Source organism: Chrysemys picta, chromosome 14, assembly GCF_011386835.1.
Source record: "Chrysemys picta bellii isolate R12L10 chromosome 14, ASM1138683v2, whole genome shotgun sequence".
Lineage (NCBI taxonomy): Eukaryota > Metazoa > Chordata > Testudines > Emydidae > Chrysemys > Chrysemys picta.
Window position 1 is genome coordinate 24,365,349 of NC_088804.1, and position 16,190 is coordinate 24,381,538.

Below are 16,190 nucleotides of genomic sequence, written 5' to 3' on the forward strand. Positions count from 1 at the left end.
AGTACGTTAATCGGAAGGGGTATTTCTCTCTGGTTCTCCAGGCGCTTGTGGATCACCATGGGAGTTTCATTGACATTAACACAGGCTGGCCCGGAAAGGTGCATGACGCACGCATCTTTCGGAACACTTGGCTGTTCAGCAAGATGCAGGCCGGGACTTTTTTCCCAGAGCAGAAGATCATGGTAGGGGAAGTTGAAATGCCCATTGTGATCCTTGGAGATCCCGCTTACCCGTTAATGCCGTGGCTCATGAAACCCTACACAGGGAGCCTTGACAGCAGCAAGGAACGGTTCAACTACAGGCTGAGAATACTTACAAGGGGAGAGCTGAGCCAGTACAAACATTGAATCTATCTCCCCATGTAAGTATTCTCACACTTCTTATCAAACTGTCTGTACTGAGCTATCTTGATTATCACTTCAAAAGTTTTTTTTTTCTCTTACTTAATTGGCCTCTCAGAGTTGGTAAGACCACTCCCACCTGTTCATGCTCTCTGTATGTGTGTATATATATATCTCCTCAATATATGTTTCACTCTATATGCATCCGAAGAAGTGGGCTGTAGCCCACGGAAGCTTATGCGCTAATAAATTTGTTAGTCTCTAAGGTGCCACAAGTACTCCTGTTCTTTTTGCGGATACAGACTAACACGGCTGCTACTCTGAAATATTTCCTGATATGTAATAGAGATAGTGATGCTAAAAAACGTGGCCTCATTATATGCCCAGTAGAGCAGGCCTTCCTTACCACATGCCTGTAGTGTACTATATATCTTCATATAACCTTTCAAATTATGAGTTCTCCACAGTATTCTGTGGAGGAGCGGTAGGTAGAATTTCCTTTCTTTTGTTTTCTGGTTAGTGGAAATTGCAGCCATCGCAATTTCAGACTGCTGCATTTGGGGCTTGATCCTGCAGCCATTAAAGTCAATGGCAAAACTCCCATTGACTTGTGTGGTGCAGTATCAGAGTTTCCAGGTGTTATACAAATATTTTTTCCTCTGAAAATTAAAGCTTTTTGGACAGGTGGCACCTAGCCCTCAGCCCCTGTGCTTCACAACTTGCTAGTGATGGATGCCCCCATAATCACATATTCTTTTGTCTGTTACGTAGGTATAGTGTTGACAAGTTTATATCTTAAAATTACTTTAACCATAAAACTTCTAAAATTCTCTACTCTTCACTTTCATCTATGGAAAAGTCCCATTGTATTTAATTGGGACTAAGCCAATATGTTTCTATATTACACGGAGTATGGTTCTATACAAATTTATCTAAAAACATACTTAGGATCTCATTCTATGAACTTTCTCAAAAGGTTTTTGAATCATCCAGTTGAATTCCATAATACACAATTTTCTGTTGAATATGATTGCCCATTCCAAAAACATTTACATTATGGTTTTGTTAGACTTTTTCAAAAGGGTTTTCAGTAATCTTAATTTGTAACTAGTGTTGAGAAGGGAGGGTTAATGGAATAATGAAAAAGCAAGAAAAGGAAATATTGCAGTGTCACCTTTGTTACAAATTCCCAGGTTTTCCTTCATTTACCAACCTTTGCTCTTACAAAATGTAATTAGGGATGGTATAAAAATGTCTGCTGTGTCAATTAAATATCAATTAGGAACACAAACTAAATTTAATGGAGAAAAAAGTTATTGTACATACACAGTAGCAAACTTTCAGAACTCACTCTTTCTGGCTATTTGTGTTTTCCTTAAAATATCACAAAACAATAATCTACATTTATTACCTAATTTCACGCTGAATTTCATTTCTAAATGGAAGGTAAGTTGAAGTGATCAGAACTAGTGCATTTTTGTAGTATTCAAATAGCTTTTTTTTTTTTTTTTTAATGGCCAAACTGATAGTGGCATTCTACGTTTTTTGTTTTGATTTGCTTTTTAAATTAAATTTGGTTTAAATATTTTTTAGATACTGAGATGTTCCATGGGAAGTTTTATTCTGAAACACATTTACTTGGCCAGGGTATAAACTTAAAACAAGGAAGGATTGACATGCTTTATTTATAGTGCCATTAAATTACGGTGATATACTGGAATTGCTGCAACATGGAGAAATTTCTCTTTGACCAAACGTTAGGAGAGAAAGGGAATTACCGTAATACTTAACTGTATTATCTCATTTGGTCTGTTTTAGAAAATTTAGTAAAAAAGTGAGTTATTTGACTTCACTTCAAATACTTTCTTACACTCATTGTTTTTCAGATGTTCTCTTTGTGGATATGTATGCAGCCACCCTCCTTCCCTGAAGTCCCATATGTGGAAACACGCAAGTGATCAAAATTATAATTATGAACAAGTGAACAAGGCTATTAATGATGCAATTTCACAAAGCGGCAGGTGTGTGTATGTATGACACTTCCTTACAAACTAGAATCCTTAATCTAGACTTTTGAAAGCACCCAACCATGACCCAAGATAAACTACAATCTGCAAATTTAAACAAAAAATACGATGACTTTTTAAAAAAAAACTTTGTTTGTTTATTTTTTAGGTTTCAAGGGCAGCTACCTGGAAAGACTCTATTAGAAAGCACTGATGAAAGTTTAGTACCTGTTCTAGGGAGTTCAGAGAACTTGGTGTCATTTTCAGAGTCCATTAATCAGACTACTAATGAAATTTCAGGTTCCAATGAAAATCAAAAACTTAATCCAACAATTAATACCTCATGCAATTTAGAAAAGAACTCCAGTCAGCCCCACCTTGGCACAGAATACTGTGTTCTACTCTTCTGCTGTTGTATTTGTGGGTTTGAGTCCACCAGCAAAGAAAATCTGTTGGATCATATGAAAGAACATGAAGGTGAAATCATAAACATCATTCTAAATAAGGACCACAATGCAACTCAGAACTCCAACTAGATCAAACTATCAGCTAAAAAGAAGAGGATTTCCTAAAATGGGTTTTTTCTATCTTGGCTAATGTTGCCTGAGATACTTGCTCAAGAGAGGAAATGCAAGTAAAATGTACTGATTTCCCAAGCTGAGTCTTTGTTGCAATTACAGACATAATTTAATTAGCTAAAACCATTAAATACTCCATTTTGGGGAAACTGTGGAATGATCCATCTAACCCTTTATCCTTCCCTGTGATGCCAAGAGTCTGGATTTCTCAATGCCTAGTGTTAATCCAAAGTGCATTAGCACAATAAGAAATTCAAACTCAGCAGCTAAACAAGATATTAGCTCAATTCAAAAGGCTTTTTTTTTTTTTTGCCTTGAAAGTATTTAGTTAAGTGTGTCAAACTCATTTCAGGCAAATATTGTTTTCCTTCAATGCAAAGGACAGTAGGCCAGATACGGGTTATGAATTAATGCTCACCTAAAATTTACTGTTTAATTCTGAGGGGTAGATGGTGAGGGGGGTGCTCCTGATTCATTTTTAAGGCCTTACTCTTCCCAGCTTAACAATTGTTTTCTGAATAAGCAGTACTGGATGGTATTCCTTCTGTCACTAATAGGAAGTGCTGATTCAAGGCAGGAGAAGCTGAGTGGCCTGAAGGCAGTAGGTATCTTGCCAACTATTTGGCTAGATCCTAAGTAAATACAAGATCTTATTTTAGACATGTTAAATGCATATGTAAACATGACCCATTGTTTAAAGTCTCTCTTTAAAATATTCAGCCAAACCTCTAAAAGCAAGTGGATCATGATATAAATTGGCATTTTAACTAGTGACTTTTTCATGTCAGTACATAATGAGTGCCATAATCTTGGGGTGGGAACAGGCAATCACCAGAAATCTAATTGACAAAGGACCAGATTTTTCAAGGTATTTAGGCCCTAAAGATGTAGATAGGCACCTAGTGGGATTTTCAAAAGTGCTCGGTGCATAGCCACTTTTGAAAATTGCACTTGGTGCCTACCTACATCTTTAAGTGCCTAAATACCTAGAAAAGTCTGGCTCTAACACTGTCTGTTGAAATAATTACTCAAAAGGTATGCTAATCCTTTCTCATAAAATGCTTCAAATTTCACAATAAGAGAATTCAGCAAAAATAATTTTAAAGTAAAAATCAAGCTGCTTTGTGGAAACAACCTTTCCTCCATTGCACCAAAATAGAAAGGAACAGGATCTATGATGGTTAGTAGAGTAAACATTACTGATGCATGTGATAAGGATTCACAAAGGGAACTTGATAATTGCGGTGTTTTATTTTTAAAGCAACCTTAGAAATTTCTCCCTTTTTAAAACCATTTTGCTTCTAACATTATAATGCTGATCTTTCATGTAGTTTAAATGACCTACATCAGTTTATATATCGATGGGAATTTCAGTATGCAGGGAATTCTGCCAAAATCACTTGTAAAGTTGGCCCCTAAAATTGTGTTTTAGTGTATGCTTGCTACAAAAAAAAAAGTGTAACATTTGAAAAGGAGCCCTTTAGCAGTCAGACTAAAACATTCTGATGAAGTTTGAAACATTCAATTCTGGTTTAAAGGTAGCTTCAAAACTGTAATTGCACTGAAGCATGCCCAGTTCTTAGCATCTCAGTTCAGTTATGCCTGGGTTAGTTGTTCATTTGTTAAAAATGGTTAGTACACTATAGTTTTAAAAAGAGTGATGCAGAACGTTTTTTGTATTTATTACCTATTTATACTTTTTTTTAGCAGAAATAAGCTACAACTATATAAATCTGAAAAGCTGGTGTATGAGTAGTGTACAGTCTTCATGGTGCTATTTCTGTGTTAATTTTTTAAGTTCTCCTGTGGACAGTGAAGCTGGTCAAACAGGAAAGAAAAAGAGGATAGCTTTTTGTATACAACTTTAATTTTAAAAAGCAACCCAAGGTATAAAGGCTGTATAAAGGGCAGAGTTGTATTTCAAGCTGTACTGGTGATCTTTTAAAGTGGGTTTGTTTTTAAACATTTTGAACTTTTTCTATCTTTAAGTAGTCCTATTAATTTGGTTATAAATTAGGTTAGATGTACAAAAGTTATTTTAAAAATTGGTAAAGATCTATCATCATACAGCCCATTACACTAATAGGTTTGACCTATCCACGAACTAAACATAGTACATTTCACATGTTTTAAATAAAAATGTAAAGTAACTTCTGTATGTTTTACATTTTTTTTACTAAAAATAGAATATACAAGGGCCAATCAGATGGGAACTTTTCATATTCATACAGGCTAATTTGACACTTTAAAAACATGATTACAATGAACAATTTCAATCAGAGGTGGAAAATATTTAATTAGGGTACTGGTGTTGTCTGTCTTAGTGACCAGTGTTGATACCAATATTGTATCCTTCATATAGAATTCTGGTGTGTTTAAAAAACAGGAAATTATTGGGCACATTTTTTATTTCTGAGGTCATAGAGCACATTCTAACATTCCAGCTCCTGTATTTATAGATCCCATTTATTGCAGTCATTTGAAAATCTGGTAAATATAAAAATATCAGAGAGGCCACAGTAACTTGAATTTTAAATTCCTATTTTAAACTCATGGAAACTACAGTGTGCCTTGACCTTAACTTAATTTTTTCCCATAATGGATCATGCATTTTAAAGTTGTTACACTAATGGAAATATGTGAAGAACTTGGATGCATGAGCTAGAAGAAAGATGGCAGGAAGCCCAGATTTACAAAGTCAAACTTTTTATTAGTCATGTTTTTTCTGGGTGCAGTGTTACAATATAATACACCAAGACCCATTGTAATATATTGGAACTACTAACCAAGGTATAGGTATTTACAGCGTGTTCTTTACCATCTCATCAGTAATCTTTGGTTAACCATATGTTGTTCTAAAGCAGTAGAAGAGGGTGGGAGGGCCTTCTAAAACCTGACTAGGATAAATACTACAACTGCCAAGAAATAATTACTTGCTAGCCTGCAGAAAATAAACAATGTTCATAAGAAAATTCCTTATTGATTGTCCCCATGCTGCCATCGATTCACATTCAAAATTCCCCCTTGACTTTAACAGATGCGTTGAATGTGGAATGATTACAGAATCAGTTCCTGAAAGCAAGTATTCTGATCACAATACCTGCTTTGTAAAGTGTTGTGTGATTAGTTTGTTTGCATGTTTTGGGTTTGTTTTAACAGCACTTTTCAGGGTTACACCATTTCAATCTTCTCATTCCTTTGAGAATTTACAAATATTTTGGGATGCTACTGGCACATAGAACTAGCAAATTATCATACTTGCAGTGCTATTGGTTTTTCTTTCAACTCTGCTCTAAGCAGATTTTATTCAGTGATATGGACTATAACTTAAAGCCTTTGTTCTAGATACCTACAATTCTGTTATGGAGGAAATTCCCATTTTCTACTCATGAAATAGCTGGGGATCTATAATCTTCCATTGTAGCTTTCTACTTTGTACTTGGCCTAGAAAGAGAGAGTGGGATTCAGCCAGAGTTACTGTATTCTCCTGTCCCAAGCACTTATTTAATCATTAAAATAAAAATTAAAAAAAATGTACAGTGGGTGCTCAAAGTATTGATGAATAGAATATATTTAATAGAAATTTACATTTGCGTTTGATATTCATGGACATGAGTACATGTATTTTTTTAAGAAAAGGTATTGTAACACTATGGCACTGCTTTTTATAGCCAAAGTATAAAAAAATTTAGAAGACTGACATAAAGACTGCAGTTACTTTTGACACTGTATCTTATTAAAATAGGATGAATTGCATTTTATAAAACTATCCAGCACATTAAGCTGCATGCCTTAAACTCTCTGTAGGATTGTGTTCCTGATAGAACAGATTGTCTATTGGGAACGATGAAGCAAGTCTGTAGTACTACTTTAACTACCTTCTGAAATACTGTACGTTAGAATAATTTATTTTCCTTTACAGGAGTTTGTCATGTATTGACTTTAATATTGTATTTTGGTAATAAACTTTTTTGTTAAACACTTCTTAGTATTCTGCTTTTATTTGTACAGTATGAGACAAATATTTAACATGGGGAAGTAAATACTGAGCCAATACTTGGTAAGGTGGAAGAAAACTACACCTTTTGAAATGTGCAAATCCAATCTGAGCTTTATATAAGCAGAATGCCTTTCTTCTGTACGGGCACACAAAGCCATAATCTAAACATTAACACATTAAAAACAAAAATATGACTCTCCATTCTAAAATGCAGGATTTAACAATCCAGGGGGGGAAATTCACAGAAATTATATGAATATCAAATTATGTGGAAAACATTTATTAAACTTGAACTAAAGTTTAACTTCCATTTTTTATACAGTGCACTAATAAAACATAGCAGAACTAGGTCTGCATATTGGGATGAAGGAAAACTTTAATAAAATGGAGGCATTACCACCTAATAATGAGACTTAATATCAGATAATCTAACTGGAACACAATAAGCTACTGTATACTTGATCCTTAGAATATGAACAAATGTTGCACCTTCTATACTGAAAGGCAGGGCCGGCTTTAGGAAGTGCGGGGCCCGATTTGAACAGTTTTGACGGGGCCCCGACAGGGATGACTAAAAAAAAAAAAGCATAAAAAAAAAAACACATGGGGCTTGTACTCACCGGGCCGCGCTCCTGGTCTTTGGTGGCAGGTCCTTCACTCGCTCCGGGTCTTCGGTGGCACTGAAGGACCTGCCGCCAAAGTGCTGCCAAAGACCCGGAGCGCCGCCGGGTGAGTAAAAATTAAAAAGGCGCCTCTAGCCAGGGAAAGGATTTTCTGCCACTTGCCCCCCACTCTGGGTGGCCCTGCCACTGGGCGCGGGAGCCCTCTTAGGCGCAGGGCCCGATTCGGGGGAATTGGTGGAATTGGCCTAAAGCCGGCCCTGCTGAAAGGTATGTGAATATAAAACAACTTCACAGTATGCAGTACAGAAGAGAGACTTGCGGATAATTCCAGTTTAAGCTGGTCTTTGTGCAGAGCTGTTGATTAAAATGGTAGAGCTGAAAGATCAAAATTACTTGTTTTCACAATTTCTTCCAAAATGGTGTAATGAACAACAAATAAAGGCAGTCAGAAAAGGCCTGTTTAATTGCTGCCTTAATACTAGCCTAGGTTTTGATTTGTTGTAATCAAAATTAACTTAAAGAATTGAATAGTTCAAAATGTGATTTTCAGAAACAAATCTAAGATATTAATCTTTAGTTTTACTATGTATTTAGGTGCCCTAGAATATTAGATCTCTATTCCGAAGGTAATGTTGGCTAATTGATTTCAAAACTTTACAGTAAGTTATTTCAGCAAATGTACATAGAGTAATAATTCTCAGATGTAATTCTCCAGTGGGCACATAGCCTGCACAGCAGCCACTAGTGGGGAGGGACAGTGAAGGAGAGTAGTTTAGCATGATGTTTTCTAGTTACATATATAGTCCCCGGGAATCAGTCAGCTGGCGCAAGGCAGAACAGCTTCAGGTTGCTCTATTTTGTGCCAGGTCTGAGACAGAGAATCCAGGAGCCGTTATTTGTTCCTTGACAGTCCCCAGCTCTGTTGATGAAACAGTATCTGTTTTGGTTAAAAGTTAAGGTGCTTTTTTTTCTTAGACTGTGAGACAATCAGTATGCGTTTACATTTTCCTCACTGCTTAACCTACAATTTGCTATCTGAATACCCAAAACATATGTGCTAATATTCCAAGGTGATGGCTATAACTGGTTGTTTTAGTTAATCTGAAAGGCTTTAATATGACTTTAGTACATGTCCTTAGATGCATGGATGATTTTGTAAGGGTATTATGTTTTGCCATTATACAATTTTAAATTGTTCACAGTTGGGACACTATTGTGTTTTGCACTGCATTAATGGATCAGAAGTGTTAGTGGAAATTGTGCTGCTAGAGATCATCCAATATTCTCCCAGAGATGGGAGATCTTGATGTTTTTACAAATAGCTGCCTTTAAGTTACTGGTAAAGATCAGCAAACTACTGATCATAAAAATGTAGGGCTGGAAGGTACTGGTGGACTGCATGACCTCTATTCTCTTCCCCCCCTCTTCCCAACCCTCACACATTGAGGCAGGAACAAGTATACCTACACCATCCTTGATAGATAGATGTTAGTCTAACCTGTTCTTAAAAACTCCAATAATGGGGATTCCACAACCTATTCCAGTACTTTAACTATCCTTATAGTTATCTTAGATATTAGGAAAAACTGTCTCCTTTGTAGCAAATTCCTGCCCTGCCTTCAGGGGACATGGAGAACAATTGATCACCATCTTCTTTATAACAGCCCTTTATAACACACTGAAGTCTTATCAGATCCTCCCTTGGTCTTCTTTTCTCAAGACTAAACAAACATGCCCAGTTTTGTTAACCTTTCCTCATAGGTCAGGTTTTCTAAATCTTTCATCATTTTTAATGCTGTCCTCTGGACTCTCTCCAGTTTATCCACATCTTTTTTTAGGCCAGGTCTACACTATAAACTTACATCAGAATAACTAGGTCACTCAGGGGTGTGAAAAATCCCCACCTATTCCAATATAGCGTTTGTCTACCTCAGGGGTTATGTCGACGTGAGGTGGATTAACTACGTCAATGGGAGAAGCTCTCCTGTCAGCCTCGTATCATCTTCACTGAAGTGCTATAGCAGCGCAGCTGCATCACAACAGCGTTGTAAGTGTAGATCTGCCCTTAAAGTGTGGTACCCAAAACTGAACACTATACTCCAGCTGAGGCCTCACAAATGCCAATTAGAATGGGCTAATTATCTCCTGTGTCTTATGTACAGCACTCTTGTTAATACACCCCAGATTATTAGCTTTTGCCACAACCTTATCACATTGTTGACTCATTCAATTTGTGATCTACTATAAAACCCAAATCCTTTTATGCAGTATTTCTGCCTACCCACTTATTCCCCATTCTGTAGTTTGATTTTTTTTTCTTTCTAGTGGAGTACTTTGTACTCCTCTTTATTTAATTTTATCTTTTTGATTTCAGACCAGCTCTCCAATTTCTCAAGGTCATTTGAATTCTAATCTTACCTTCCAAAGGGCTTGCAACCCCTCCCAGTTTGGTGTCATCTGCAAATTTTATAAGTACACTCTCCATGCCATTATCCAAGTCACTCATGAAAATAATAACTAGTACTGGACTCAGGGCAGACCCCTAAAGAACCCCACTAGATACACCCTCCCAGTTTAACAGCAAACCATTGATAACTCTGACTACGTTTTTTCAACCAGTTGTGCACTTTATAGTAATTTAATCTAGACCACACTTCCCTAGTTTGCTTAGGAGAATGTAATGTGTAACTGTGTCAAAAGCCTTACTAAAAAAATCAAGATATCACATCTACATCTTCCCCCATCCACTAAGTCAGTAACCCTGTAAAATGACTGCATATTGTATTCACACAACTTTATTCAGTATTCTAATTTTATAGTTGGATTTATAGAACAAGGCTTGTATTGGTGAAATATTTTGAACAGCAATAATATTAAAATGTAAAAATAGGTCCATGGAGTATTTCCAAAGAAGAACAAGCTGCTAATTATTTTTAAAGTGTCTTAGGTAGCAGAAAGAGTTAGTACTATGTATACCAGTATAACACATACAGGAAGGAAAGGGTACAGGTTAGATTGCTCCAAAAGAGTAGCCAATTTTTAAAAAAAGTTAATATTTTACACATTTCTGAAACTTAACTATTTAAAAAGCTTTATATTTTTTATTTCAGTATGTATTGTTCCACGGAAGTGTCACTCTCTGTCTCACCCTACTAAAGGGTGGTGATAAAAATAGCATGATTATCTTCCTTTTACAGAGTACATACATTTTACATAGATCAGTTTCTTGAAAATAATTATTCTTCCTTATTTATCCATATTCTGAATATACCTTTACTTTTTTTCTCCACTGATGTGAATAAAATTACTTCTCTTCTGTACAGATTAACTCCTGCTGACCCCATCGTGGTATTGTAGCTCTTACGATATTTGGTGCTAAGAACAAAGTGACCTAATGCTACACTCTGTAAAGTCCATAATTCCTAAGTTCCCATACTCTACAGTCCCTAACTCTGGCATTCATTCATACACTAATGTGCCACCTACGCTGCTGCTTCTAAAGCCAGGTCTTGTTGCTCTTTAAGGGCACTGTGTTAAGCCGATTTCCCCTCTTTGGGCTTCTTGTGGAAGATTGGGTGGTTTGGGTTTATTTTGGGATCTTCTCCTGTGCATGAGTGAAACACACACGCTTATATACATGGACCCAAAAATGTGCAAAGTGGGTGCATTTTGTAAATGAAAATTATACTCAATTGGGCAAAGGGTTAAGAGTTCAATCAAAACTATGTGTGTGTAAAAATTTAACATTGATAGCTGTATTTTTAATAATGTATCTTTAGAATCCTCAAGCTATAATTAGAATATACTGTAGTCCACGGGTCGGCAACGTTCGGCACGCGGCTCTCCAGGGTAAGCACCCTAGCAGGCCGGGCCAGTTTAGTTACCTGCTGACGCGGCAGGTTCTGCCGATTGTGGCCCCCACTGGCCGTGGTTTGCCATCCCGGGCCAATGAGGGCGGCGGGAAGCCGTGGCCAGCACATCCCTCGGCCCGTGCCGCTTCCCGCCGCCCACATTGGCCCGGGACGGCGAACCGCAGCCAGTGGGGGCCAGAATCGGCCGAACCAGCCGCGTCAGCAGGTAACTAAACTGGCCCGGCCTGCTAGGGTGCTTACCCTGGCAAGCTGCGTGCCAAACGTTGCCGACCCCTGCTGTAGTCTTTTCATGATCAAGTTCTGAATTCTAATTTTAGAGACCTTAAACTAAGTATTTAAGTATAAACATGGTTATAGCTTTCACATGTTTGACAACAGTTAATTTTAAAAATTGTATGAAACAATATGTAAGATTGATATAGATCTCAGACAGGCTACATGGAGGTATCTTATTTGCAAAAGGACTAGAAGACTAAGTCAAGACAATCTGTTTCTTGTCATAAAAATACAATATATCCAATTATACAGTGATACAGAATCTTTCATTTTAAAGCACTGCCACATGATTAACTTTAATGTGATTAGACAAGGTTATCGAAGATATCCCCAGTGGACCATAAGAGGTCCTAGAATAAGTCATGGTTAAAACTTATTCCACTCAGTATTTCCTTTCTTTGATAGTATAAAAGAGACAGTCCTCAGTTTAAATTCTATCGCCAACCCAACAAGACTAACTTTGGTCTGACCAAGTATGGCCATTCTTATGGGCTGGAGAGCAAGCCCACCTGACACTCACCCATGGCTCCAGTCTCAGGTGGGTTGCAGCATCATTCAGGTTTGGCCCAACCACCCTTTCATCACAAAGGAGAGGTGGCCAGGCCAAATTTGAGTGAGTGGTGTTATGACAAGGCACACAGTATTTTAATGCCACGCAACCCTGTGCACCATGTTGCAATGCCCAGATGAGGGAGATGGGCTGAGCTACCACTTCTAGGTGTGGGATGGGCTTACACTATAGTCCCAGGTGAAAAAATTGTGTTGTGCACCTCCTTTTGTCAATTGCATAATATGTTTGAGAAAGCACCATGCATACACCTAAAGACTACCAGGGAGGGTGATTCCCCTCCAATCCCCTGCTCCCTCTTAGTTCCACCAGTGCCAGGGTGCCAGTCTGACTCCCCCAAAACCGCAATATGGCACACTACTCTTCACTTGCAATCGTAATACAACTTCACGTTCTGCTACCACGTTTACCCGGCATCCTGCCCAAAATTAAATCACGTTATCTCCCTCTGAAAGCACTGCAGCTATACCTTGTCCCCCAGGCTCACTCGGGGTAAACACCTCCCAGCTTCTGTAATCAGCTCCTAGCCCTCCCCCCCTCCCCCCCAGGCAGCCCCTCACTCTTTGCCATTGCTAACCCCCCAACTCTTGTCCCAGGCACCCCCCTGCAGCCCCAACACATGTACGAGGCAGCTGACCCCCGCCCCCCGGCAGCCGCCCGCCCGCTCGCGGCTCCGCATTCGCAGAGACGGAGCGAGGAACAAAAGGCACCGCGTCCTCCCCGTCCCCACCGGGGCTCTAAGGCGGCTCCGTGCAGGCAGCGAGCCGCCGCCCAGCCAGAGCTACACCCGGTACTCCCGCTCGGCAGCGTCGGCAGGTATCGGCCCCGGGGCTGGGGCGCGCGGGAGCGGGGAGGCGCCGGTGTCAGGCCAGGCCAGGCCGCGGCGGTGCAGGCCGCAGAACTGGGCTGTGAGAGAGCTGCGCTCCGGGCCGGGAGAGCCGGCACCTGAGGCGCCAGCCCAGGCCGCTCTGTGTAGCCGGGCCGGGGAACTGCGGGCGCGCGTCCCGGCCAGCTCCATAGAGCAGCTGCCCCGCTCCTCCATCGCCCCCCTTACTTGCCCTTCCCACCATCGCCCCCACCTGCCCCTTCCCTCTCCTCCATCGCCCCCGGCCCTTCCCACCATCGCCCCGACCTGCCCCTTCCCTCTCCTCCATCGCCCCCGGCCCTTCCCACCATCACCCCCACCTGCCCCTTCCCACATCGCCCCCACCTGCCCCTTCCCTCTCCTCCATCGCCCCCGGCCCTTCCCACCATCGCCCCCACCTGCCCCTTCCCTCTCCTCCATCGCCCCCAGCCCTTCCCTTCCCACCATCGCCCCCACCTGCCCCTTCCCTCTCCTCCATCGCCCCCGGCCCTTCCCACCATCGCCCCCACCTGCCCCTTCCCTCTCCTCCATCGCCCCCGGCCCTTCCCTCTCCTCCATCGCCCCCACCTGCCCCTTCCCACCATCGCCCCCACCTGCCCCTTCCCTCTCCTCCATCGCCCCCACCTGCCCCTTCCCTCTCCTCCATCGCCCCCGGTCCCTCCCACCATCGCCCCCACCTGCCCCTTCCCTCTCCTCCATCGCCCCCACCTGCCCCTTCCCTCCATCGCCCCCACCTGCCCCTTCCCTCTCCTCCATCGCCCCCAGCCCTTCCCACCATCGCCCCCACCTGTCCCTTCCCTCTCCTCCATCGCCCCCGGCCCTTCCCACCATCGCCCCCACCTGCCCCTTCCCTCTCCTCCATCGCCCACGGCCCTTCCCACCATCGCCCCCACCTGTCCCTTCCCTCTCCTCCATCGCCCCCGGCCCTTCCCACCATCGCCCCCACCTGTCCCTTCCCTCTCCTCCATCGCCCCCGGCCCTTCCCACCATCGCCCCCACCTGTCCCTTCCCTCTCCTCCATCGCCCCCGGCTCTTCCCACCATCGCCCCCACCTGTCCCTTCCCTCTCCTCCATCGCCCCCGGCCCTTCCCACCATCGCCCCCACCTGCCCTTCCCTCTCCTCCATCGCCCCCGGCCCTTCCCTTCCCACCATCACCCCCACCAGCCCCTTCCCTCTCCTCCATCGCCCCCGGCCCTTCCCACCATCGCCCCCACCTGCCCCTTCCCTCTCCTCCATCGCCCCGGCCCTTCCCTTCCCACCATCGCCCCCACCAGCCCCTTCCCTCTCCTCCATCGCCCCCACCTGTCCCTTCCCACCATCGCCCCCACCTGCCCCTTCCCTCTCCTCCATCGCCCCCGGCCCTTCCCTCCATCGCCCCCACCTGCCCCTTCCCTCTCCTCCATCGCCCCGGCCCTTCCCATCATCGCCCCCACCTGTCCCTTCCCTCTCCTCCATCGCCCCCACCTGTCCCTTCCCTCTCCTCCATCGCCCCCGGCCCTTCCCACCATCGCCCCCACCTGCCCCTTCCCTCTCCTCCATCGCCCCCACCTGCCCCTTCCCTCTCCTCCATCGCCCCCGGCCCTTCCCACCATCACCCCCACCTGCCCCTTCCCTCTCCTCCATCGCCCCCGGCCCTTCCCACCATCACCCCCACCTGCCCCTTCCCTCCATCGCCCCCACCTGCCCCTTCCCTCTCCTCCATCGCCCCAGCCCTTCCCTTCCCACCATCGCCCCCACCTGCTCCTTCCCTTCCCTTCCCACCATCGCCCCCACCTGCTCCTTCCCTTCCCTTCCCACCATCGCCCCTGGCCCTTCCCACCATCGCCCCCACCTGCCCCTTCCCTCTCCTCCATCGCCCCCACCTGCCCCTTCCCTCTCCTCCATCGCCCCCGGCCCTTCCCACCATCACCCCCACCTGCCCCTTCCCTCTCCTCCATCGCCCCCGGCCCCTTCCCACCATCACCCCCCACCTGCCCCTTCCCTCCATCGCCCCCACCTGCCCCTTCCCTCTCCTCCATCGCCCCCAGCCCTTCCCTTCCCACCATCGCCCCCACCTGCTCCTTCCCTTCCCTTCCCACCATCGCCCCTGGCCCTTCCCACCATCGCCCCCACCTGTCCTTCCCTCTCCTCCATCGCCCCCGGCCCTTCCCACCATCGCCCCCACCTGCCCCTTCCCTCTCCTCCATCGCCGCCGGCCCTTCCCACCATCGCCCCCACCTGTCCCTTCCCTCTCCTCCATCGCCCCCACCTGCCCCTTCCCTCTCCTCCATCGCCCCCAGCCCTTCCCTTCCCACCATCGCCCCCACCTGCTCCTTCCCTTTCCTTCCCACCATCGCCCCCACCTGCTCCTTCCCTTCCCTTCCCACCATCGCCCCCGGCCCTTCCCACCATCGCCCCCACCTGTCCCTTCCCTCTCCTCCATCGCCCCCAGCCCTTCCCTTCCCACCATCGCCCCCACCTGCTCCTTCCCTTTCCTTCCCACCATCGCCCCCACCTGCTCCTTCCCTTCCCTTCCCTTCCCACCATCGCCCCCGGCCCTTCCCACCATCGCCCCCACCTGCCCTTCCCTCTCCTCCATCGCCCCCGGCCCTTCACACCATCGCCCCCACCTGCCCCTTCCCTTCCCACCATCGCCCCCGGCCCTTCCCACCATCGCCCCCACCTGTCCCTTCCCTCTCCTCCATCGCCCCCACCTGGCCCTTCCCACCATCGCCCCCACCTGCCCCTTCCCTCTCCTCCATCGCCCCCGGCTCTTCCCTTCCCACCATCACCCCCACCTGCCCCTTTCCTCTCCTCCATCGCCCCCGGCCCTTCCCTTCCCACCATCGCCCCCAGCCCTTCCCACCATCGCCCCCACCTGACCCTTCCCTCTCCTCCATCGCCCCCGGCCCTTCCCTTCCCACCATCGCCCCCACCTGACCCTTCCCTCTCCTCCATCGCCCCCGGCCCTTCCCTTCACACCATCGCCCCCACCTGACCCTTCCCTCTCCTCCATCGCCCCCGGCCCTTCCCTTCACACCATCGCCCCCACCTGCCCCTTCCCTCTTCTCTATCGCCCCC

At 44.7% G+C, this 16,190-nt stretch overlaps 2 protein-coding genes across 22 annotated transcripts in view; both read left to right on the forward strand.

Annotated features, from left to right (window-relative positions):
• The window catches only part of ZNF507 (zinc finger protein 507), a 40,994-nt gene extending 34,088 nt beyond the window's left edge, over positions 1-6,906 (forward strand). For 3 of the 7 annotated variants that reach the window (XR_010592567.1, XM_005289889.5, XM_008166995.4), the window contains 2 exons: positions 2,228-2,362; positions 2,517-6,906. Coding sequence is in view for 5 of the 7 variants with exons in the window: in XM_005289889.5 (XP_005289946.2) it covers positions 2,228-2,362; positions 2,517-2,883 (502 nt within the window). In the remaining 2 variants the exon portion in view is untranslated. Of the gene's footprint in view, positions 1-2,227; positions 2,369-2,516 lie in introns of those variants that run through there. The other 4 variants (XM_005289888.5, XM_005289890.5, XM_065567142.1 and 1 more) reach the window with 2 other exon arrangements.
• Positions 6,907-12,888: 5,982 nt separating this feature from the next.
• Positions 12,889-16,190, forward strand: part of DPY19L3 (dpy-19 like C-mannosyltransferase 3) — a 64,062-nt gene continuing 60,760 nt past the window's right edge. For 5 of the 15 annotated variants that reach the window (XM_042852190.2, XM_042852187.2, XM_042852189.2 and 2 more), the window contains exon 1: positions 12,893-13,080. The gene's annotated coding sequence lies outside the window, so the exon portion shown is untranslated. Of the gene's footprint in view, positions 13,081-16,190 lie in introns of all 15 variants that reach the window. The other 10 variants (XR_010592571.1, XR_010592570.1, XR_010592572.1 and 7 more) reach the window with 5 other exon arrangements.